The 25,220-nt window shown below is 38.6% G+C and overlaps 2 protein-coding genes across 3 annotated transcripts in view; both read left to right on the forward strand.

The window, feature by feature from the left end:
- Positions 1-4,496, forward strand: part of LOC132162643 (F-box protein SKIP24) — a 22,751-nt gene extending 18,255 nt beyond the window's left edge. The window contains exons 1-2 of one of the 2 annotated variants that reach the window (XR_009438239.1): positions 437-3,995; positions 4,242-4,496. The gene's annotated coding sequence lies outside the window, so the exon portion shown is untranslated. Of the gene's footprint in view, positions 1-436; positions 3,996-4,241 lie in introns of those variants that run through there. The other variant, XM_059572924.1, reaches the window with a different exon arrangement.
- An 18,570-nt stretch (positions 4,497-23,066) lies between these two features.
- Positions 23,067-24,599, forward strand: LOC132192129 (transcription factor MYB60). The gene is made up of 3 exons (XM_059607365.1): positions 23,067-23,333; positions 23,418-23,547; positions 23,754-24,599. Exons 1-3 carry the CDS (start codon positions 23,201-23,203, stop codon positions 24,397-24,399), a joined length of 909 nt encoding a protein of 302 aa, XP_059463348.1. The 5' UTR covers positions 23,067-23,200; the 3' UTR covers positions 24,400-24,599.
- Positions 24,600-25,220: the final 621 nt, after the last annotated feature.

Here is a 25,220-nt window from a genome sequence, read left to right on the forward strand (position 1 = left end):
GAACATTCATGGAACTACTACCTCTAATCAAGAGGTTATTAGTAATCATATTACTCGCTTTTATGAGTCTCTATTCACAGAGACCCTTAGTTGGAGACCGAGGTTGGACAATCTTCAATTCGATATGTTGGAGGAGGAAGAGTCTTCTAGCCTAGAAGTTTCTTTTGAGGAAAGGGAGGTGTGGGAGGTGGTCAAAAAAATGGATAGGGACAAGGCTCCAGGCCCGGATGGTTTTTCTATGGCTTTCTTTCAGGATTGTTGGGAGGTGATCAAAAAGGATGTCATGGCTGTTTTTGGGGAGTTCTATGATCGAGGTAAATTCGAAAAAAGTCTCAATGCTACATTCATTGCTCTCATTCCGAAGTCACATGGGGCTTCCGATCTGAAGGACTTCCGTCCTATTAGTCTTGTGGGAGGGATTTATAAGATCATTGCGAAGGTCTTAGCCAACAGAATGAGGGGAGTCATGAACCGGGTCATATCCAATCCGCAAAATGCTTTTGTCAAAGGTAGACATATTTTGGATTCGGTGCTTATTGCCAATGAATGCTTGGACAGCCGTCTCAGATCCGGGGACCCCGGCCTCTTGTGTAAGTTGGATATGGAGAAGGCTTACGATCACATGAACTGGAAGTTTCTACTTTATTTATTAAGAAGGTGTGGATTCGGCGACAAATGGTGCTCTTGGATTGAGCATTGTATCTCGTCCGTGCGGTTCTCGGTGTTGATCAATGGTTCGCCCTCCGGTTTCTTTGTGAGCTTGCGTGGGGTTAGACAAGGTGACCCTCTATCGCCTTTTTTGTTCATTTTGGTCATGGAGGCTTTTAGTAGGATGATCAATGCCTCCATCAGTAGGGGCTTCATCAATGGGTTCTATGTGGGTGCCAGGGAGCATGAGCGGGTTTCGATCTCCCATCTTTTTTTTGCTGATGATACTTTGGTGTTTTGTGGGGCAGAACCGGAACATGTTAGATTTATTAAAGCCCTCAGTATAGGCTTCGAGGCGGTTTCCGGGCTAAAGATTAATCGGGCCAAGTCTGTTTTGGTCCCAGTCGGAGATTCAGTTGAGACGGATGAGTTGGCCGGCGTCTTGGGTTGTGGCACTAGCTCGCTTCCCTTGAAGTATTTGGGTCTTCCGCTAGGGGCTTCCTTCAAGCAGTTGGCTGTTTGGGATGATATGGTGGAGAAAATTGCTAGAAGGTTGGCCTCTTGGAAGCGTTCTTATTTGTCCAAGGGGGCGAGGCTCACTCTCATCAAGAGCACCTTATCCAACCTTCCCACCTATCTTCTGTCCCTGTTTCCCATCCCTATCTCCGTGGCGAATCGCATTGAGAAGATTCAACGGGATTTTTTATGGGGAGGTTTCAAGGATGAGCCCAAATTCCATTTGGTCAGTTGGCACGAGGTTTGTTCTCCGATTGCTGAGGGAGGTCTAGGGATTCGGAGCTTGCGCCTTTTCAACCAAGCCCTCTTGGGGAAATGGTTATGGAGATTTGCAAATGAAGAAGAAGCTTGGTGGAGAAGTATCTTGGTGGCTAAGTATGGGGTGGTTTGGGGTGGTTGGCGTTCAAATGTTCCTTGTGGAACGCATGGGGTGGGGTTATGGAAACACATTTGTGGGGTTTGGAGGTCGTTTCGGTGCCACTTCAGATTAGTTCCCGGTTTGGGGGGGAAGGTCAAATTTTGGGAGGATTGTTGGTGCGGCGAGGCGCCTCTCAAAGATGTTTTTCCGGGCCTTTTTAATATAGCCCGCAACAAGGATGCCTCCATTGCGGATATCCGGGAGTGTGTAAATGGGATGGTGCACTGGAACGTTACTTTTACCCGTAGTATCCATGATTGGGAGGAGATGGCCTTAGCCTCTTTCTTCTCGCTCTTGTATTTGTCTCCGATCCGGGGGGAAGGGGTTGACCGAATGTGGTGGATTCCTTCAAGTAAAGGGAAGTTCGAGGTCTGTACTTTCTACAGGAGGCTTGCCCTTAAGGAGCCTAACCAGTTCCCATGGAGAAGGATTTGGCGTACTAAGGCTCCTTTGCGAGTGGCGTTTTTTGCTTGGTCGGCCGCTCTTGGGAAATCTCTCACACTGGATAATGTTCGGAAGAGAGGTATTGTTGTGATTAATCGTTGCTGTATGTGTGAGGCGGATGGGGAGTCTGTGGATCATCTCTTCCTTCATTGTGGGGTCGCGCGCAAGTTGTGGGAGGTCATCTTCTCTCGCTTTAACTTGAGTTGGGTTATGCCTAGAAGCGTCATGGAGATGTTTGCCAGTTGGTGGGCGGGAGGTAGAACTAGTAGTGCTGTGGTTTGGAAGATGGCTCCCTTGTGTCTCCTATGGTGTCTTTGGAAGGAAAGGAATGCGAGATGTTTCGAGGATTTGTCGAGGAACCTAGAGGATCTTATTCACTTCTTTTTGTACACTTTATTCACATGGACAGCAGGATGGCTTGCTCCTTTAGTGATTGATTTTTCTGATTTTCTCTTTATGTTCTCTTCTTCTTTCTCCCCTACTTAGTCGCTCTCTTGTATACTTCCTGTGTACTAGGGTTGCGCCCCTCTGCGCTCTGAATGCATTATTACTTATCAAAAAAAAAAAATAATCTTTCGAAGCAGTATGTCAATGTGATTGGTAGCTGATGTATGTATAAAAAGAATGGAAAGTCTATGGATCATCTCCTTCTCCATTGTGAGGTTGTTTGTGCCTTATGAAATATCTTTTTCATTCGCTTTGAGCTGTTTTGGGTTATGCCTAACGGTGGAGATGACTTGTTCGCTTGTCGATGGACTTCTAGTGACATTAGGAGTGTCGATGTATGGAAGATTATACCTTATTGCCTCTTTTGGTGTCATTTGAGAGAAATAAATGACAGAAGTTTTGTGGACCACAACAAAACGGTGCAGGAGCTAGACTAATTTTTCTTCTGTACTCTTTATCTTAGCACAACTACTTTTGTTTATCCTTTAGTGCTTAGTTATTATGATCGTTTTGTTCTTTTTCTATTTTCCTAACTAGTTAGGTATTTTCTATTGTATGCTTTATGTGTACTTGGGTGCGTTTTTACGCCTTAAATAATATTTCGATTACTTGTATTGAAAAGAATTCTTGTGTTGGAATGTTAATACTTTTTTCCTTTGCTGGTAGGTGTTGTTCCTCCTTTAGCATTTCCCCTGCACAATGCTTTTTGTTACCATCTCTTTTTAATTTATTTTTTATTTTTTTATTTTTTTATTTTATTTTATTTTATTTTTGAACTACTTGGTTGCTATGTTATGTTCTGAATCTATTTCTAAGACACCCTCACTTATATTGGTTTTGTCGTTATGGCCCTCTTGGCAAACAGAAAAGAAACTTAAACTATATCTTCAGTTGCCTTTAATGTGGAGGATTTAGAGAGAGAAATCAGCACCTCTTTGAGGACCGCGAGTCCAATGTGCTACAAGTAAAATCCAATTTTTGAGATCTCTCTTAGACTGGGCTGTAGTCTATGTTCCTGATTTGTCCTCTTCAAATATTATTGATTTTGTTAACTCTTAAATTTCAGACGCCTTTATGGTGGTTCTCTCTTGTATATTTTTCGTGTTTGAGAGCTTTTCCTTTTTCTCTTAATTTATTATCAACTGGGCATTCTTGATGTTTGTAATATATGCTTGCATGTAGTTGGTAATTTGCTTTTATTTGATTTATGTGTGTCACAGATATACCAAAATGATCTTCTTGTATGTGAAGTCACAGATATACAACATGTTTGTTCTATGTACACACAAATATGTTGCGGATGATATTGGCTGTTTGAGAGGTTTGATGCAATATCTGGCCTCAATACCTCCCATATTGTATTAAGTATACTGAGTTCCATTGGATCAACTGTAAAATCTTGTTCACTTGATTTAATTGTTGTGAACTTGTGAAATAACGAGATATGTTTCTGTATGAAAAATTTCTAGTAACCCAACTGCAGCATTCCCCAGAGTAAATGGACGAACAGGGTTTGGAAATGGTACATATATTCCTTATTCCAAGTTTCTTTGGTATTTGCACTATTCATGAAGAATGATTTTTCTGAAAGAATGAGTTAATTACACAAGTGATAGCTTGATTGGTAATTTATTTCGGTTACAACCCTTGTATATTCTCATTCATGTTATTTATGGTCCTTTGAAGTACAAAAACTGCAAATATTATACGCACTGTGAGATTGAGGTGGAAAACACATTGTAACATGTAAACTTACTTGTTTGCACAGGGCATTGAGGAGCTTTGCAACAGTGGGACACTGATGATATTTTTGGAAGCTTTCCAATGGTATCAATTCTATCATTCTATGTACATGCGTTCGGACATAATTTATCCTTCTAGGGTCTTCCTTTTCAAGTTGAGATCCCTCATCTCTTCAAGGCACATTAAACATTTTACATTTATGAAGTGTTTTTGCTAATCAGTTGGATCATTGACAGCAAAATGGTTACGCATTACACTATCTTTTTCGTTCCTTGTGTTTTACTGGGTACCTAAAGATGGCCTGAAATTTGGTTGCTCCTGATATCCACCCAAAACCAGCAGAAGACTGTCGGAATAAATCTGGTATACCAGGTAGATTCTCTCCAAGGTTATTAGCCCAAACAGAAAAAGAAAAGTTAGCATAAATGTAAATAGGATTCTCACCATTCCATTTATGGTCCAGCTGTTTAAAGGTGGTAAAAGTATTAGGCCCAAACCTCCTTAGAAAATCATCAATAGAACTTGCAACTACCCTTAGAGGGAGGGAACATGAGAAGGTTTTCTTAGTCTTGTGAATAGCAGTACTAAACTTAACTCTATGCTGCTTCCTAAACACCCAATGCTCACAAAACTGAGGTTATTTCTTAGTTATTATTATCATATAATATGCTCTTTTTGCTTAGCACCAATACTAATTCACTTATATAGGTTACTCACATATCTCAAAACCTGGAGTTCTTTGAATCCTTTTTTTTTTTTTGATAAATAATAACCAGTCTTATTAAAAGTGTAAGGCGCCCATAGGTACACAGGGAGTATACAAAGGATCACCTAACTAGAGAAAGAAAAGCGAGTAAGGAAATCATCATAACTAATCGACAACGGATACAGATGTGCCACAGTCCAATGATACAAAGTGTGAAACCAATAGGATAAAATGTCATCCAAAGACCTCTCCAAGTCCTCAAAGCACCTATTGTTTCTTTCCTGCCATAAACACCAAAACAGACATGTAGGCACCATCTTCCACATCACAGCACTCCTTCGCGTCCCAAAAGACCACCAATAGGCTAAAAGATCAAAAACCTGTCTAGGCATCACCGAGGCCATCTCAAAGCGATTAAAGATGGCGTACCACAAAGCAGAAGCAACCTCACAATGAAGAAGAAGATGATCCACCGTCTCCTCACTCCTCTTGCACATGCAACACCTGTTTATCACAATGACGTGACGCTTCTTGAGATTATCCAAAATCAGAATTTTGCCTAGAGCTGCTGACCAAACAAAAAAAGCCGCTCTCGGAGGAGCATGCGTCCGCCACACACTCTTCCAAGGGAAACTTCTACCCTCATTGCCAGCCAAAGCAAGAAAGAGGGCCTTAACCTTGAAAAGACCTCTTTTGGAAGAAGTCTACCACAATCTATCTTTACACCCTTGTCTTACTCTGACTGAATGCAACACCTGTAGAAAGGACGCAAAGACTTCCAACTCCCAATCATGAGCCTCTTTGGTGAAACTCACATTCCACTGATTTGAACCTCCCAACATCTCCATATTAGCCGCAACTGAAGCATTCTTCTCACGAGCAATTTCATATAAAACTGGAAAGGCTACCTTGAGAACTGAATCTCCACACCACAAGTCATGCCAAAATCTAATCATCGTTCCATCCCCCACCACATATCTACTACAGCCTTTAAAGGTTCCCCACCCTCTCTTGATATTCTTCCACAATCCCACCCCTTGAGCTCCTCCAGGCTCAAGAGAGCACCACCCGCCTGAAAAGCTACCATACTTCGAATCTACTGTCACTCTCCACCAAGCATCTCTCTTAAGCCCATAACGCCACAACCATTTCCCTAAAAGTGCATGGTTGAACACCATCAAATTTCTGATACCCAACCCTCCCTCCTTGATTGGAGTGCAAACCTTCGCCCAATTTACCAAGTAAAACTTGAACTCTTCGCCTATACCACCCCATAAAAATTGGCGTTGAAGCTTCTCGATACGCTTAGCAACACTCACTGGGATATGAAAGAGAGACAAATAATAGGTGGGCAAATTAGCCAGGGTACTCTTGATAAGAGTGACCCTACCACCCTTCGATAAATACATCATTTTCCAGCTAGCCAACCTGTATTCTAGTTTCTCAATAACACCATCCCAAATATGCTTTGCCTTATAAGAGGCTCCTAGCGGAAGACTGAGATACTTCACTGGCAAAGATGCAAAACCCCGCATCCTAAAATGCCGACTAACACACCCACTTGCTCCACATTCCCCACCGGAATTAAAACTGACTTAGCCAAGTTTACCTTCAGCCTGGAAGAGGCTTTGAACAGCAAAAACACACTTCTCAAATAACGCAGCTGGCTAGGCATAGCGTTGCAAAAGATCAAAGTGTCATTGGCAAACCAAAAATGTGAGAAAGAAGCATTACCAACTGTGAATCCTTCTAGCAGCCCCCCGTGCACCGCCGTTGAGATTATCTTGCTCAGAACCTCCATCACAAAGACAAACAACAACGGAGAAAGGGGGTCTCCTTGCCTCAATCCCCTGGAGCTACTAAAAAAATCATTAGGGAAATCATTAACCAGAATCGAAAAATGCGCCAAAGAAATGCAATGTTCTATCCAAGAGCACCATTTCCCCCTGAAACCACGCCTCCTAAGCAAATATAACAGAAAATCCCAAGTTACATGATCATAAGCTTTTTCTAGATCCATCTTACAAATCACCCCTGGCTCCTCCGACCTCAACCTAATATCAAGGCATTCATTAGAAATCAATATAGAATCTAGAATTTGCCTACCCTTAACGAAGGCACTCTGCGATTTGGAGATAATTTTATCCAACACTATCTTCAATCTGTTTGCTAAAACCTTTGCCATGATTTTGTAAATACCTCCCACTAGCCTAATCAGGCGGAAATCTTTGAGGTCAATAGTACCTGGAATCTTAGGAATAAGCGAAATGAATGTAGCATTAAGGCTCTTTTCAAACATCCCTCCTGCATGAAAATCTCCAAACACCTTCATAATGTCCACCCTCAGAACATCCCAACAAACTTGGAAGAAGGCCATAGAAAACCCATCCGGGCCCGACGCCTTGTCGCCGTTCATCTTTGACTCTACCTTCTTAACCTCTTCCTCTTCAAAGTGTCTCTCCAACCATCCAGCCTCAACCTCCGAAATGGAATCCAAGGAAATACCATCCACCTGCGGCCTCCACCTGCATTGCTCAGAAAAGAGCTTTTGATAGAACTCTACAACGTGCTCACTGATCTCTGTCTGATTAGAAGAAGGGTTGTCTCCAATCATAAGAGTATCAATAGTATTATGCCTTCTATTAGAGTTGGCTTTGGAGTGAAAGAATTTAGTGCACTTATCACCTTCCTTCAATCACAACACCCTCGATTTCTGCCTCCAACTCACTTCTTCCATAAGAGTACACTTCTCTAATTCTCAAATGACTTCTGCCTTCTGCACTAACTCTTTCTCATCCAAGGCCCTACTTTCTTCATGCAAATCAAACCCCCTAAGATCTTCAAGGAGAACTCTCTTATTCTTCCTATGTTGCCAAACACCTCCTCATTCCACCTTTTTAAATCCAGCTTCAAAGCCTTGAGCTTGCGAGCAAAAACAAAGCTAGGCGTTCCTTGGAACACATAGGACTCCCACCATTGTTTCACAAGAGCCACAAACCCTTCTGCTTTTAGCCACATATTCTCAAACTTGAATGGCCTTCTCCCCCGTATCAAGAAGAATTGAGAAATGATTCGAGCAAAGGCACGTTAGCCGCTTCTGCATAACCCCCGGAAACCAGGCTTCCAACTCTGGGGACACAAGAAAGTGATCTATCCTTGACCACATGGGAGGATCATGAGAAATCGACCAAGTGAAGGAGCCCCCTGCAAGAGGAAGATCCATCAGCCCTTGTTCAGAAATAAAATCTGAGAACTCCATCATAGCATAATCCAGGCGAGCTGTTCCTGATCTTTCACTAGGGAAACGAGTAACATAGAAATCTCCCCCTAGGCACCACGGCAAATTCCACAAACTTAGAACACCCACCAACTCGTCCCAAAGAAGCCTTCTATCCCACCTATCATAGTTCGGACCATACACACTTGCAAAAGCCCAAACCGAGCGATCCACCACATTCCTAAATGTCATAGCCAAGGTGTAAGCCCCTACACATTCTTCTATCTTTTCCACCACCCTATTATCCCACATGATTAGGATACCCCCCGAGGCCCCATTAGAATCCAAACAACACTAATCCACATGACTCCAACTCCATAAACTACGTATAATGTTGCAAGACATACCCTTAAGTTTGGTTTCTTGAAAGCAAACAATATTTGCCTTCCAATCTCTAAGCCAATTACTCACCATCAATCGTTTATCCCTCTTGTTCAACCCTCTTACATTCCAAGAAATAATTCTTGGCTTCATAAAATTACTGCGTTACCCCGTCCCTTCCTCTTGCCACGGCTAGAGCTTGGGCCTCTAGCCTTATAATTCACCGAACACTCCAAATTCTTGACCTCCCTCTTTCCCTTTGTACGGCTTCCCAAGTTGGCTACCATTGCATTGTTGCGGCGCTCCCCTTCCAGGAAAGTCAATAGGGCCAGCAATTGCAATTTATGACCCAAACGATATCCCCACAATTTGATAAATCTCATTAGCATACTGAACCACCCAATCTGAGTAACCCGACACACCCTCTGAAATAGGCGCATAAGAATTTAGAGGAGCATGCCTATCAAGATTACCAATAATCTGGACCTCATTCCCTGTCTCAACCAAATCAGAGGAACCCTTTACTTCGTCCTAGTTTATCACTCCAGGAAACCAAGCCACCAGCATGCTGTCCTCTGTCACCGGAGGAGACATTTCCATATTCATCGTCGCGCCTCCTCCCTGCAAAATCTGAGTTCCAACAGGCTGGGTTGCTAGAATCGGCACACACTGAGATTCACCGGTCTCCTCTGTTGAGTCCACATCGCTGGGAAATGCTTCGACCTCCTCAACCACCTTCTTTGACAACACACCGGCCTTTCTAGGAAAGCCCAGTCTGCCGGGCTCCTCTACCGACAGATTCTGAGGAATTCCGACTGGAAAGCCCAGACCGCTGGAAGTCTCTCCAGCCTCCACACTCACCAGTGTCGGCTTACCGATCGCCGATCTTATTAAGCCTAGGTCACCGGTCTTCAAACCAGCCAGAAATCCTTCGCGAACCCTAGCAGAGTTGCCGAAGTCAACCGTGGGTGCCCTTCTGTTGCGGACGACGCCCCTTCTACCGACGACGTCCCTCCCGAAGATGACGCCCCTACTAGGCATGATTGCATGGCCTTCGTGCCTTGCGATTTCTCCGGCAACAGAAATGAGAAGCTAGGCTTTACCCCCTCTAACCCAATACCCGGGCCTAAGCCACCTGGGCCCAAAACACCTTTAGGCTTAAATGTCAACTTCTTCTTAGGCTTGAACCCTCTCATGGGCCTTGTATCTTTGCCCTCAACAACTAACTTCTCTTTCCCTTTTCGGCCTAACACCTGATGGTCCATAGAGCCCCTACAACCCTACCCAGGCCCCCTGATTTCCAAATTATTAATCACCATGTCTAGCCTTTCCAATCCCACGTCAACCTCTCCTTTTAGCCTTCTCAATGTCTCCCTAGCATTTATGAGCTCGAGGTTTACACTAAAGAAGGACTGCTAGCCCCCTCCCGTCCCATTTGAATAAGATGCAACGGAAGTTGCAGAACTTGATACTGTATTGCCTTGTAAATAAAGGTTCTCTTACATTCTATCATTTATCGTAACCACAACACTAATGGTAACCTTCAAAACTTTGCCTTAAACTAAGGATGAGTAGCAACTCCCTTTGATTGGTGCCGTTGGAAACCAATAGGTGAAGAATGGAGGGGGATGACAAAAAGGATTTGTTGTTGACCCTTGTGTCGTATTCCCTTACCTCTAATAAAATTGAAACATCTGAGGGTGTCAGTTGGGTCGGGCTTAGATAATTCTTTTTGGTAACACCTCCAATTTTATTCTCTAAAATAGTGATATTTTAATTTCAAGGATAAATCGGATTTGTGATATCTCCTGGGTGAAATAGTAATTCTAGAGAGTTTAAGAAAGTAGTAAGGACTTAGATAAGTATACCCTATTGGGATAAGTAGGGTTTATGATTCTATTTGGAGAAATGAAATATTATGATAATCATTTGTGATGACGTGTGACTAGTGGATTTTATTTATTGGCTTTAATTTTAATAGTTGAGGATTTCAGACGGACTGTGGGGTTGATCTAAATGAATGATAAAGGGATTTATTTATAGGCTTGTAAAATAGAAAGGGCTGGAGGATATTTGTAATACCTAGTGGTAAACTTGGATTAAGAATGCCTTAATAAAGGATTTTTAGATAAATAAGAGGCAATAGTTAAGGTGCGCATTAGGAAAAATAGACATGGGAAATGCTTGGTGAAATCTGGTCCAAGACTATTCTAACAAAGGGAGAGGAACCATTCGAACGGTATGTGTAGCAAGGCATGTACAAAGGAAAGGAAACCTTACTGTTTGAACGGCTTGAGGATCGTTCTAGCGGTGATAGTATGCATGCGAAATGGATAAGTCCAAACGTGTAATACCCCGCTCCAACTGGTATGATATTGTCTGCTTTAGGCCTTAGCCTGCACAGTTTTATTACTGGGTTTACCCCAAAAGACCTTGTACCATTTAGAGAGAGCATGCTCTATATAAGCACATCCCATTTCTCACACTTAGGCAATGTGAGACGCCACAATCACCCCTTCTTCAGACCCAGCGTCCTTGCTAGCGACCCTCATGGGCTTGTGCATGTTTCCTCTCATATCAGTTTAAGCTTCGACTCTGATGCCATATGTAACACCTCGCTCCAACTGATATACTAGTTTCCGCTTTAGGCCTTAGCCCGCATGGTTTTGTTATTGAGTTTACCCTAAAAGGCCTCATATCATTTAGAGAAAGTATGCTCTATATAAGCACATCCCCTTTCTTAGACCCAAGCAATGTAGGGCTCTACAATTACCCCCTCTTGAGACCCAGTGTTTTCACTAGCGACCTTTGTGGGCTTGTGCACACTCCCCCTATCTCAGGCTGGACTATGGCTGTAATACCATATATAATACCCCGCTCCGACTAGTATGATATTGTTTGCTTTGAGCCTTAGCCCGCAAGATTTTGTTATTGGGTTTACCTCAAAAGGCCTCCTACCATTTAGAGAGAGCATGCTCTATATAAGCACATCCTCTTTCTCAGACCCAGTCGATGTGCCACTAAACGTGATAAAGCCTATCAATAAACACTAAATGCCATTATATTTGTCCAATCCACCAGAGAGAGAGAGTGAGGGAAGAAGCGAGGCAAACAAGGAGGAAGAAGAGAGGCTCTTGCTTCAAAACTTCAATAAGGTAATAAACCAGCACACTTTACCTTAGTCTCTTTTGTTTATAAAGCATATTTTAGTTATGATTTACAATAATATTTATTGTTAGTGTGTGCATGTGTTAGAGTTGTAGTGTAGTGAAAAAGGCAAGGGATTTTCAAAGAAAACCCCTACCTTTTTGGAAGATGGTGTCATGTCTTGGACAAATGAGACCCATGATCGAGTTTTAGGCACTGTAACCAGTATGATGCGAACCTCAATCGACGCGCTTTGAGAACCAACAACAATATTAGAAGACTGACCCAAGAAAGCTAAAATTCAGATTTTTTTGATAGAAAACCCCGACCCAACGTTTATAAATGAAACATGAACCAAATGTATAAAGTAACAACCATCGACCCAATGATTATAATTGAATCACGAACCGAAGGTATAAAGTTTGAACGCCACAAGGAAGAATCCTTGATAAGTTCACAAGTTCTTTGAAGAACCAAAAGAAGACGCAAGCCTCACATTTTTTCTAATTTTCATTCATGATGTCCATTACAATGAGTACATGCTATTTATAAAGCATGGCTGAAAATATGACTACCTGCTTGCTATGGAAAGGAAATTAAATTGGTTCTAACATTGGAAAGTGAATAAAGTAAAAAGGGACTAACTAATAAAAGTCTAAAATTAAGGTTGATTTGGTCTGAAATTAGCAACTCCTCCATGCCAAAAATAGACTGAAATTGGCAATTAAATCACGCCCAAGGAAAGTCTTGAAATAGGCAAGTCAATCAACCAATTAATTGGCATGTAATTTGGCAAGTCAATCATCCAATTAATTGGTATGTAATTGGAATGTCAATCAGCCATAATCAACCATTAATCCATGCTATTGCTAAGGAAATTATGCGTAATCAGCTCCATCAATAGCTTGGATCAAATTTATTACGCCTTAATCTCCCTTTGGGCCAAGTTTGGAATGTCCCATTTTAGAAACAGCTCAAATCTCTTGAATCAGTCCATTAAGTGCTTCTTTGATCTTCTTGGATCTTGCTATAGTAATAGGCCCAACTGAAACATGCAATGGATCCTTTAATGTTGCTTGTTGATTCTCATCACAGTAGATCTAGGTTGTCATTGAGTGTGTTTGGTGAAAGAAAATTGGAAGGGAAGGAAAGTTGGAAACTTTTGGGTTATATTGTTAAAAGGTCTCATTTTTAGGCCCTTAACAATGTTAAAGAAAAAAAGGAAGTGTCTTCAGAGGTTTTAGAACCACTAGAGACCTTGTAGGAAAAAAAAAAAAAAAAAAAAAAAAATGAAGATATTTTTTGGAGGTAGGAGATGGTGAACAGTGCACTGTTCTAATGCTAACAACTATGTTAGCTGTTGGAACGGTACCGATTGGACGATGGTCAAAACCGTTCTAATAGTGTTGACTATTTGAACATTGTTTGGCGACTGTTCTAACGGTACTTGGCAGAATGCAGACAAGATAAAGTTTCAGGTGCTAGACTAAGGTTTATGATTTAGAACCCTTGTAGACAAAGGGCTGAGACTTTTCAGGAAGGATCTGTAGAGGACTATTATGACCAAGGTGAGTAAACTCAAGTAATACCCTAAAACAATGATTTTTGGAGCATGCCTATTTTCATATGAAATGTGCATCTTTGTACTTGTGAAATGAATGATTGTGTGACACTCACATTTCTATTTTACATGCATGGGAAATGAGAATAATAATTTGTATGACGTGGCCATCAGTGAATGAAAACGTTGAAAAGAAACTTTGTGGAATGTGTATACCAGTATATATAAGACTTAACCTTATGACATAGTTGATAAAATGATAAATTTGTACATTGGATCTGAGTGCTATTGTGATCGGCACAGCCACCTGCAGGGTGGGGTCACTAGTTGCCGCATCACTAGTCGAGTGTTGCTCAAGGTATCAATTCAGTCGATTAACTAGGAGATGATTGGCTATGTGCAATGCTTGGGGTACCGTGGTTGTACAAGACGTCCTATGAGATGCACAAACTTTACTGTAAGAAGGTTAAGGGTATATATATGGAATACGGACGAGAGTAACCACTTGATATATGGTTATATATATATATATATGTACTTCATCAACATGATTTGTTGTTGTACTTGTCTATTGAGAACTTTTGATTCATGAAATTTGACGTTCTCCTCATGTGTTTTATAAAGACTGGGTTTATTGCATACTTATACATTTCACGTATGACTATTCACTAAGTCGTGGACTTAATGTTTCATTTTCCACCCTTGTTTTACAACTAAGCCATAATTAGACAATGGTGAAGGGTAACCCGAGGCCGGAGCTAACAATTGAGGACTTTGCTGTAGCTCTTACTTGTGGCATTTAGAAAAGAAAGGAAAGCATTTAGTGGTCTAACTTGGCATACTTCCATCGATTGAGATCGAAATGAAATCTACATGTGGCATAATCACCCGCGCGAGTAAGTGAGCTGAGATTGTTGTAATTGGATCTTATGGCTTTTACCTACTTGTAATTGGGCGACCCACATTAATGGCTCTAACTAACTTTAACCGATCGAAGTAGGATTCGACCTACCAAATGTAAAATCTACTGTGCATATGAAATAAGCATTAAGTTCAATAGTAAAATTAAATAAAATTAGTAAATTAAAAATAATCACCGGTAGTTAAAACAGCCATCACCCCCTTGGTCATCATCAACAGCTCTCCTTTTATATCCACTATATCCACTCTTTCCCCTTTTTTGTCATGAATGACTGCTAAAGACAAACAAACAATGCTAAGCAATGAACCAAAATAAGTGATGTAACTAATAGCCTAAACTAACCTAAACTAAAATTGGTGCACCATGTGATTGTGATTTGTGAATGCAAAGTGGAAGGAGATGTAATAAGCAAAACAAGAAACAAAGATTCCCTTAAATGAAAAATGAAAATTTTGGAGAGGACGCACAAGGAGTGAAATTGAGATGATCAATGTCTACTCCTCAATGAATGACTAAAAATAAAGTTTACACAAACACGAACACATCAAATACACATTTGACACTTAATGAATAACCAATCAAATAATTTATTCAAATAAGATCAAATGAATTGATAGATTATCAATAACAATAAACAATACAATGATGATGAGTACCATTTAAGTCATGGTTATGTGTTGTGTGTAATAACTTTCCACTTAGCGAGCTTAAGGCCTAAAACTTGTTAAGGGGTCTAACTTTAATATGATGTCACAAGTGGGCGATGAAAACCTCTCATAGACCAAAAGTCAAACCGTATTTATAGGGCCTAGAGACACTCATAGAAACGCTCCCCTTAACTCATAACACCAATTTGTGTTTATGTCCACCGTTTGCATTTCTCTGCAATCATTTAAATAATGGCCTTTTCTATAACGACTTTTGACACAATTGTTCATGCAATATTCACCTTTTCTCTTTGCTTATGAACATCGACTTTTACTATCATGCATAAGTGTTTTATAAACTAAAGAGAACCAAGTAGGAGTTTTTGTCCTAGGTTCAATTAGACTGGTCAATTTGGTCCAAAGAGAATTTCACCCCACCACACTAAATAGCTGACCAAAACACTCACATTCGGTCAAGCTCAAACCACATGGAAGTAAGTAGTGCACTTAGCTTTTGTTGAATTAGAATATAGCCAGATAAAAAACTCATAGTCTTCTCTATGTTCTCTCTCCTCAAAAACCCATAGTCTTCCTCCAATGGCTGCCATGGGAGGAGGGAGCGTTGGCTCCTTCCTCCTTCTCCTTCCCCTCCTGCCCTCTCCCTGTTCCTCTCCCTATCCTTCTCGCCTCTTTTGAGGCTAAACCCGTCTCTTCTTCTGAGGCTCTATCTGCCTCTTCAGAGGCCTTATCTTATATCTTTGTCGTATTTTCTTTTTTCAATAACTACATCGCCCAATCCTCCACTGTAAATCCACCATTTATCTGCATCACCAATGGCTCCCTGCTTCGAATCGGCTCCCTTCTTGGAATTTTTGGGTTTGATTTTTTCAAAATCAAATCTATGCATTTCAGGAAGCCACCGCCATACACGCGTCTCTCCATTTTGTTCCTGGGTGTCGCCGCTTCCATCTGCCGCCAAAACCACCCCCATACGATGTCCACGCGCATGCGAGTAGATCTCACTTGCAGGCGCGTGCAGCCCATGCGCCGTCCTCTCCGGTGCTGCACCTTCAGTGCTTCGCCTCATCCATCTCTGCCTCCGCCTCCAGTGCACCTCCATCGTTTGATACAATTTGTGTTTAGTTTGTTCTAGGTTTTGTATTTTGTTGTTTTTTCTTATGTTTCTGTGCTAGAATTTCTTTCCGTAGGCTTTGAATCATTCCTCATCAGTGTTTTCTTGTTGTTGTTGTGGCTATCCTTCGGGTGTGCTGCAACGATTCTCTTGGGTGCACCATTTATGGTGTACATTTACAAACCACCTTAATTAGTTGTCAATTTTCTTAGTCTTCGTACCAAGAAAGCATAGGCTCGCATTATTCATTTGATGCATTGCCTCTTTTTTTTTTTTTGTTTACTCATACTGATGGGGTTGCTTTGGGGCTTATTGTTGGGTTGCCCAGCCCTTTGTTGTTTGTTGTAATCTCTTGTTTTATTTATTTATTTATTTTTAAAAAATTAGTTCACTTAGCGAACAAGCATAATCTAAATGTTCCACACCATTCATGCACATCAAACATAAATCCATCACACAATTATTAATTTCTCATGCATAGGCTACACACAATGAACTCAAAGTGTGATTTGTCTTCATTAAGCAGAAAAGAAAATTTGATGCTCAAAAAGGTGTAAATATGGAATAATTGAAGAAAGAACCTTTTTTCAACTTTTCAAATTTTTTTTTTTTTAAAAATGAAAATAACTAAAATAGAAATGCAATTATAACCTATACAAAAGACGAAATTCAGTGCAGAACAAAAATGACCAATGCTTGCCCAATGAAGAAAAGTAATGCATGAAATGCAACTTAGGTATGCAATGAGACCAACTAACTCTAGGTATCACCACTTCCCCCAACGGGTGAATGGCCTTAAACTTTGGAACTGAAACCTTCCTAGTACTAGGTTCATATTAGATACTATGAACCTTGTGCTTTTCCTCTTTATCGACCCAAGTTTTTCCATTATTTTGAAAAACCACCCCTTAAGATGAATTATCATTCATACTTGCACTGAGAATCAACACAAAATAATTTGGTCAAATATGATCAACCTTACCACATTTGTGGCAAATATGGATAAACTTTTTTATAGGTTGTTTCCTAGGAGGGGCCACAACCTTGGACTTGGAGCATCCATCATATATAAACAACTATCTTAGAAGCTTCATTCTTATTCCAAGGTCTTTGTGATTTCAACTGAACATAGTTTTGTCTGATATGACCAACAATTCCACAGTGGTGGCATGTAAGAACAAACTTGGCTGAAGTTTGTTTCCTTAAAGAAGCTTTGGACTTGAGCTTCACATAATTTTCAAAAAGACATTTTTTCTCGTGTCAAAACAGGCTACATTAACCTTGAATTCTTCAACTTTTATAGGTTTAACAAAGAAAGCCCCTTTCTATCAAAATTAGAAGCAAGTAAAGTGAAGTACCAAAATTATCAAAGCTCATACCTGATTTGTCTGAATTAGGCTTTTTACCGAACAACAATTTTTTTAGAGGACTTAATCAAATGTTCCTTAGAATCTTATTCATTGTCAAGTTACATATCTTATAATTTAGCATACAATATTAAGATTTCAAAGAGTCAAACAAGATATGTGAATCAAACAATTTAGCAATCAAAGACTTTTTTTTCATGGTCAACTTCATTAAGCTTTTTAAAGGCCAATTTATTCAACTTTTTCAATTTGATGCATTCTTTAAAAAGCTTCTTATAGGTCATTTGAAGGTCATCTTCATCCTCGGAATCATCTTGAGATGATATACCATGGCCAAGTGTGTCATTCACACTAGACCAGCTCCTCAAAGAAACGGTAAAAGCCATGTAATTTACAATCTCAATAAGGAGATCATTATACCTACTCATCCATCAGGTTGGCATTTATGGCCTTGTCTATAGACCTTTTGTAGTTAGAACAGTTAGCCCTAACATTTGAGTATTCTTATCTTTCTTAACCCTAAAGTTTCTTTTAACTTGAGAAATCTCACTAAGGGACTAAGATTTTTTTTACGACAACAAAGTCAACGATCTCACTCAAGAAATTAATCTAAACAAAATGAACCTCACTTTGATACCACTTGAAAAACAAAATTTAAACCCCAACATAATATACGCACAATTATGTAGAAACTAAACCAGTTATGCAACAAAATAATAATTAGACATCAAACCACTATGAAAAACATAAAACCAATCACATATCAATACATAATTTTTTAATGAAGTGGAAATCCTTTAAAAACACATCAAAAGTAAAATCACTCAAAGTTTCCAAACCTAGGAAACCAATGCTTAGAAGAATTCATAGTACATGAAAAACACACTTACAACCCTTGTAACGGTTTAGACATCTGTACACAGACAAATACCCCTACCGCTGCAGCTCCAAATAATCTCTAGGTATTAATCAATCCTTCGCCTCCTCACCGACCTATAGGCATACTTCAAGTTGTTGTTGATGTGTCTATATGTGGTTTAATCACCTCCAAGATATTAAATCAATTCAGTTCACGTCATATGAATTCTTGTGGCACCAATAAAATGGCTAAGCTCTAAATGTATAGTGTCTCAAAGACCTCAATATTTTCTTTTCTCAACTCTAGGAAAATCGTGCCTTTCAAGTCATTTTATTGACTTGGAAAAATTAGACTTACAGCTAAAGTTGCTTTAGGCTTACTGTGGTGGCATCTAGACATGTAAGTTAGCCGTCTAAACATCGTTAAGGTTTTATGCCTCAAAACTACGAGCTTGAGGCTACGGATCAAGCCTTTCGAATCTCCCCCTTATATACCAATTTTTAAGGCCTCATTCGAACCGGTACCAAATGAGTGCCTCGAGTTCTCTCCTTTAGAGTTATTAATTTCACACACTCGTCTGGGCATGATTATAGTCATCCGGATGCTAGAGTGAAGAAGAAATTGCCATATCATTGAAAATTCACCTCCAAATGTGATTCCCTATCCTCCAAAGCTCATTTTCATAGCACACCACTCAAATCCTAATACATGCACACAAAATAATACAAATCCATACGTAAAATTCCTTCTTTTTCTAAGGGAAAGCCTAGTTTTCCCATAACTTCCCAAGCATATCATCAAAAACTCATTTTAACACCCCACAACAATCAACATTCATTAATTCACACCAAACTAACCACTTATAATACTAAAAACGATTATGGAAGGGAGGGAGGTAGGGAAAAATGCTTATACCTTTGGTGATTCTCCTTCTTTTCAAGCTTCAAACCCTCCATTTTTCTAAAAAATTGTTCGAGAACAATAGCATTCCCTCTCCACACTCTTAAACTCATGTTCTACTTTCTCTCTCACATCTAAGTAAAAATGGGAAGGCAAAACAAATGCTTTCCTTCAATTAGAAATATTTTAAATAGGCGATATCAAACTTTCTATGGAACCTCGTATGGACGCATTATTGGGGCTGTTCGGACAAAATTGAGTCAAAAGCATTTAATTTAGCTCCCATCAACCTCCAATCGCTTCGGCTATCGATCGAAACATAGAGATTCAAACTTGTCAGGATGAACAACGTTCCTTGTTCGAACCAAAATGGATATTTAGATTTAATTACACGTCCCATCCTCACCTACACTAGATCCGAGTGTTCATCTAATCTCTTTCGGACGCTTAACTTTTTCTTGTATAGACGGTATACTTCACATGTTCAGACGACATGCTGAATTCTTAAAATTATTGAAGTTCGAGCTTCAAGTATTTGTCCTTATCCTGTTTTGACACCCCTAGGGCAAGAACACACAACAAATAAAAAACACTCCTCTCCCCACAGGAGGAATACACTGCCACTAGGGAATTTATTCTCTCTAGTTTTTGCTTCTAGGTTTTTCTCTAGTTCCTGAGGAAAAACTTTGTAAGCCCACACTTACAGTCATTTTCCGTCATCAAAGAGAAGATCTAATGGAGGAATTGTGTCCTCAATTATTTGAAGATCTTGAAGCTCTTAGATAATTTCAAGATTAGCAAGATATTCTTCAAGAATATTATGAATATTATATTAAGAAATTATTCAAGTTCACCAAGAACACGAAGAACGCGAAGAACACGAGTAAGATGAAGAACAGGATGTGATGAGTATCGATTCGTACTATGAGTTTGCAAATATGCTTGAATGTGGATGACTCAACCCCACACCTCTTGAAGAACGGATGTATAATGACTAGGAGAAGCCGAAGCCACATGTAAGTAACACTAACTTATATATTTGTTCTAAATCTTACCATGCTTCTCTTGAAGACTTAAAATTTTGGAGATTGTTTTTATTCCGTTGCGTAAAAATAAAATTTTTTAATTTTACGCAATCGATCCAAACATTACTTTTCTTGGGTATCACAAGATTTGTGATGTCCTTTCTTGTTATATCTTCCAAATTAAGAATATTCGATGTCAGGAATGTAATGGAGGTAGCAATATGCATGGTGAGTGGAATGACCTACAATATTTATTTATTAGAAAATGTCCCTATATATATTATGTACATTAATTGGCTCATAAACTACTATTAGTTTTAGTTATAACATATACAGAAGCAAAATTTGCCATCAAATCTTTATCCATTTGACTTCTATTATCAATATGACAATATTGTTATTTTTCATTGCAAACGTAATTATGAATTGCAATTTGCTTAAGCTACTAAGATTGAAAGTATGATTTTGAAAATGAAATGGAGACTGGAAATGGGGAAAACCATATTGGTACTTTGCCAAGAGTTAGAGATACTCAATGGTCATCTCATTTTTAATCTGGTTGTAGCTTAACAAGAATATTAGGTGCAACTTGCTCAATTATCAACACAATCTCAAATGAGGGAGCCAATTATTCTCAACATGGTGATGCTAAAGTGGCATACATGGTATCAACATCATTTGAATTTATTTTAATCATGCATTTGATGAAATAGATTATGGGAATGACTTATACTATTTTCCAAGCTTTACAAAAAAAAATCTCAAGACATTTTAAATACCATGAATGTAGTGTCAACAATAAAATCACTTATTCAAAAGTTGAGAGATGATGAGTGGGAGCGTCTGCTTGATATTGTTAAAACATTTTATGAACAACATAAAATTGATGTGCTTGATATGAATGCTTATTATTCTAAATATTGAAATAGATCCCATCGTCAAAAGATGAAGAATCTTTGATAACAATGGAGTATCATTTTATAATTGATTTATTTATTGATCTAGTAAACTTCTAATCGCAAGAATTGAATAATAAATTTAGTGGGCATAGTGGGCATGCAGTGGAACTTCTTATTCCTAGTGCTACTTTAAGTCTTAAAGATGCAAACACAAAATTTAATACTGATGATATATGCAACTTAGTGAAGAAGTTTTATCCTCAAGATTTCACTAAGTAAAACTCTACTTGAGATTTTAATTGCAACATTATGAGTTTGATATGCCAAAACATCTTGGATTTTTTAAATATATATAGTTTATTTGAGTTATGCAACTAATTCGCAATTTCGGGAAAGTCAAAGATCTATAATTTCATTGACAAGTCAATTCTTATATAGTTGACTCTCCCTATTTTTACTGCCACTATTGAATGAACTTTTCCTACCATAAAACTTGTAAAAAAATAGATTACGTTCTAAAATGAAATATGAGTTTCTAGTAGATTACTTGATAATTTATATTGAGAAAGAAACTACCAAGAATTTCACTGCAGAGATGATACTTGATCAATTTTATTCCATAAAAAACCATACGTTGTTGAGCATAATTCGAAGAAGATACTTAGTTTTGTTTTGGACTAATATTTTTTTTGTGTACATGCACCTAAATCGCAAATTAGGAAACTATTGTTTTGGAAACAAAAGTTTTGTTTAAGATAATTTTATGAGAAGTGTTACACATACTCCCCTCATTTTTCTCTCATACTCATACTTTTCAAAATCACCATTGAATTTGTGGGGTCCATATGGCCCACAAATCTAATGGTAATTTAAAAAAATTGGAGAATGAGAGAAAAGCCCGAGTAAAAGAAAAAGAAAAAGAATTTTCTTAATTTTATAAACATGTAACTTTTGTATACACTTACAATTTATGACTTATATGAAATAAAATTTAGGGTAAATATGTTATAAGTCCCTCAATCAACACGCTAAAACTGTAAAAACCTTAAGTCTTTTTTTTTTTTTTGAATTTTTACTCTGTTGATCAATGGAAAATGCAAAAAAATCATACCATTAGATTTTCCCCCAAATGTTTAACGCCCATCAGTCCCAAACTAAGCGCACCCTTTTGGCAATGTCGGCATATTAATTTTTTTTTTTTAATTTAATTTAAAAATTAAATCTAAAAAAAAATAAAAATTGAAGGGGTGACCGGAAAGCTACGTCTAACCCCTTCGAGGGTGGCCACAAGCTAGCCACCCTCAGGGATATATAATATATTTACCATGCATATATATATATATATATATATATATATGCTTATTTACTTGGGGAAGTTCCAACTCCGACAAATCTTGCTTCCATACCCTCTGTACACAGTAGTCGATTCTAGGCTTTTTGTAGCATGAGATAATTTTTTTTTTCTACTGATCTAAGTGCCAGTCACAGTAACTCTATAAATTTGTAAATACAAATTAACTTACGTGGGTTCCATAATATATAAGAGAAATAAAGACCAAACTACCACCAAATTGACAATGTCCCCTTAAACTTTCAATTGGGACAATATTTCCCTTCAATTACCAAAAATTGTCAATGTCTCCCTAATGACGAAAATACCCTTAAAAAATTAAAAAATATATATAAACTAAATCTAAAACCTTAAAATAAATGAAAATGGGAGCGGCAATTTTTTTTTAAAAAAAAATATATAGGGGTATTTTTGTCTTATTGACAAATATTTGAGGTCATTTTTGTCTTTTTGCTGTCATTGGAAACATTGTCAAGTTTTTGATAGTTTGGAAAGACATTGTCGTAATTGTGATCAATTAGGTGATAGTTTGAGAAAAAACTTGGATTTTACACCCCAAAAAAAAAAAAAAAAAAAAAAAAAAATGAAAAAGGAGACCAAGACTATGTAGTGTCCTTGCTTTCGGCACGTGAGGCAGAAGGGAAAGAGACAAGATATTAGACTCCACTTCTGACTTTGGTTTGTAGATTGCGGGAGTTAATACAAAGGGCAGGGTAGATGCGTAGTGTGAAAAAATTGCTTCCCTTCTCTCAAGTCACCACCATGTATATAACCCACTCACATGTTGATTGCACTATTTGAAAGGTCCATCTATCTACAATCCTCAATCCTCAAGAGAGAGAGAGAGAGAGAGAGAGAGAGAGAGAAGCCATGGGGAGGCCTCCTTGCTGTGATAAAGTTGGCATCAAGAAGGGTCCATGGACACCTGAGGAGGACATCATCCTTGTGTCTTACATCCAAGAACATGGTCCTGGAAACTGGAGATCAGTGCCTACCAACACTGGTAATTAATTAACTCATCATCTTTTACTTTTCTTTCTTCGTTTTTTTGGGATTTCTAATGCTCTTTTTGTTTGTTTACTCAAAGGCCTATTAAGATGCAGCAAAAGTTGCAGGCTTAGATGGACTAATTACCTCAGACCAGGAATCAAACGAGGCAACTTCACTCCACATGAAGAAGGGATGATTATCCATTTGCAAGCTTTATTGGGTAACAAGTAATCTTCAAACTTCACCTTTCTTTTTCATATCTACATACAACTTTCTCTTTATTCTTTTCATATATATATATATATATATATATATATATATATATATATATATAAACAAATCATGCTAGTAAAAAAACACTCAAATTAATTCATCCTCTCTCGTCTTAATTAATTTGTCAATTTTGATGGGAAATAAATCTGCTTCTGACCAGATGGGCAGCCATAGCTTCGTACCTCCCACAAAGAACAGATAATGATATAAAAAACTATTGGAATACCCATCTGAAGAAGAAGCTCAAGAAATTTCAGTCAGCTTTAGACCCCCACATGCCGCCATCCGACTCAACCAAAAGCTTTATAAACGAGAGAAGAAGCTTGGAAATCATCACCCCTTCCCCATCTCTCAGCCTAAACCACTCCTCCTCTACATATGCCTCAAGCACAGAGAACATCTCACGGCTCCTTGAAGGCTGGATGAGATCTTCCCCAAAGACTAACAACAAAATACTTCAACAAAACACCAACTCCGGGGCAATATTAATGGATAATCATCATCAGGCCTACCAACCGAAAGCTGAGCAAGAGGGCGGCGGTGGTGGGGGCGGCGATTTAGTCTCTCATGAAGAGTTCGAGTCCATTTTATCTTTTGAAAACTTGAACAACGCAGCGTGGGACAAGTCCACCGGGGATTCTATGCCCGGGAGAGCTTCTCAAGCTGCTGCAAATGATGACAAGCCGGAGAAAAACAAACCAAGATCTGACAACAACACTCCCCCATTATCATTCCTGGAAAAGTGGCTCTTGGATGAAAGTGCTGGTCAAGTAGAGGAGATGATGGAATTATCCCCAATGTTCTGATTAATATGATTTCAAAAAGGTGTTTTTTTTTTTTTTTTTTTTTTTTTTTGTAGGGTTTATTATTATTACCTTTAATTATCATGGGGGGTTCTGAGAAGTTCGGATCTCTTAGCTAGCAAAGTGCATGTAACTGAAGAGTTTCTGAATGAATGAATTATCTCAAGTAACATGATCAGTGTTGTTACTCCTTAATTAGTTTGTATTAAGGTATAGTTGAGTGAGTATAATCTGCTAATTAGTTATTGATCATTCAATTGTATCCAAATTATAACCATTTCTCAAATGCAAAAAATATGAGATGATCAGATTCAGGCCAACTATGACAGAAGGAGGGTTTTAATCCAGAATTAAAGGGGGGCAAATGGAAGAAATGAATACATATTTATTGAAGGCCTTTGATGGGACATAGTCATAATATATACTTTTCTATCTCTTTCATATACCTATATATATTATTGGCTAGGTATAACAGAAAGGATCGCTTATTGGTGAAGACAATGTTGAGTCTGCTAATTAACAAACTTATATTAGAAAGAAAAAAATAATTGTGATTTGCTTCAAAATATACTCACAAATGATGAACGTTTTTTAGATAACTAATTATTTATGGTAATTATTTGAAGTAAGGATGAGAGATACGCATGATAATGGTGAAAGGAATAATAGCCATATAAGTAAATTAGGATGCTGTCACGAAACTCTCGCATCCAAATGAAGCAAATGGTTGAGCCAAAAGTTCTTCTTTTTGGGAAATTTATAGAAGGGAAACATGTGATTTTCTTCACCTTTCGGTGTGAGAAGCTGGATTGCTGATCTTATAA

Source organism: Corylus avellana, chromosome ca9, assembly GCF_901000735.1.
Source record: "Corylus avellana chromosome ca9, CavTom2PMs-1.0".
NCBI lineage: Eukaryota > Viridiplantae > Streptophyta > Magnoliopsida > Fagales > Betulaceae > Corylus > Corylus avellana.

Excerpts from the sequence above, each read along its gene's own strand:
- LOC132192129 (XM_059607365.1), top strand. The coding sequence starts at position 23,201 with ATGGGGAGGCCTCCTTGCTGTGATAAAGTTGGCATCAAGAAGGGTCCA. Across the intron at positions 23,334-23,417 it reads ATCAGTGCCTACCAACACTG|GCCTATTAAGATGCAGCAAA; the intron begins GTAATTAATTAA and ends GTTTACTCAAAG. Across the intron at positions 23,548-23,753 it reads CAAGCTTTATTGGGTAACAA|ATGGGCAGCCATAGCTTCGT; the intron begins GTAATCTTCAAA and ends GCTTCTGACCAG.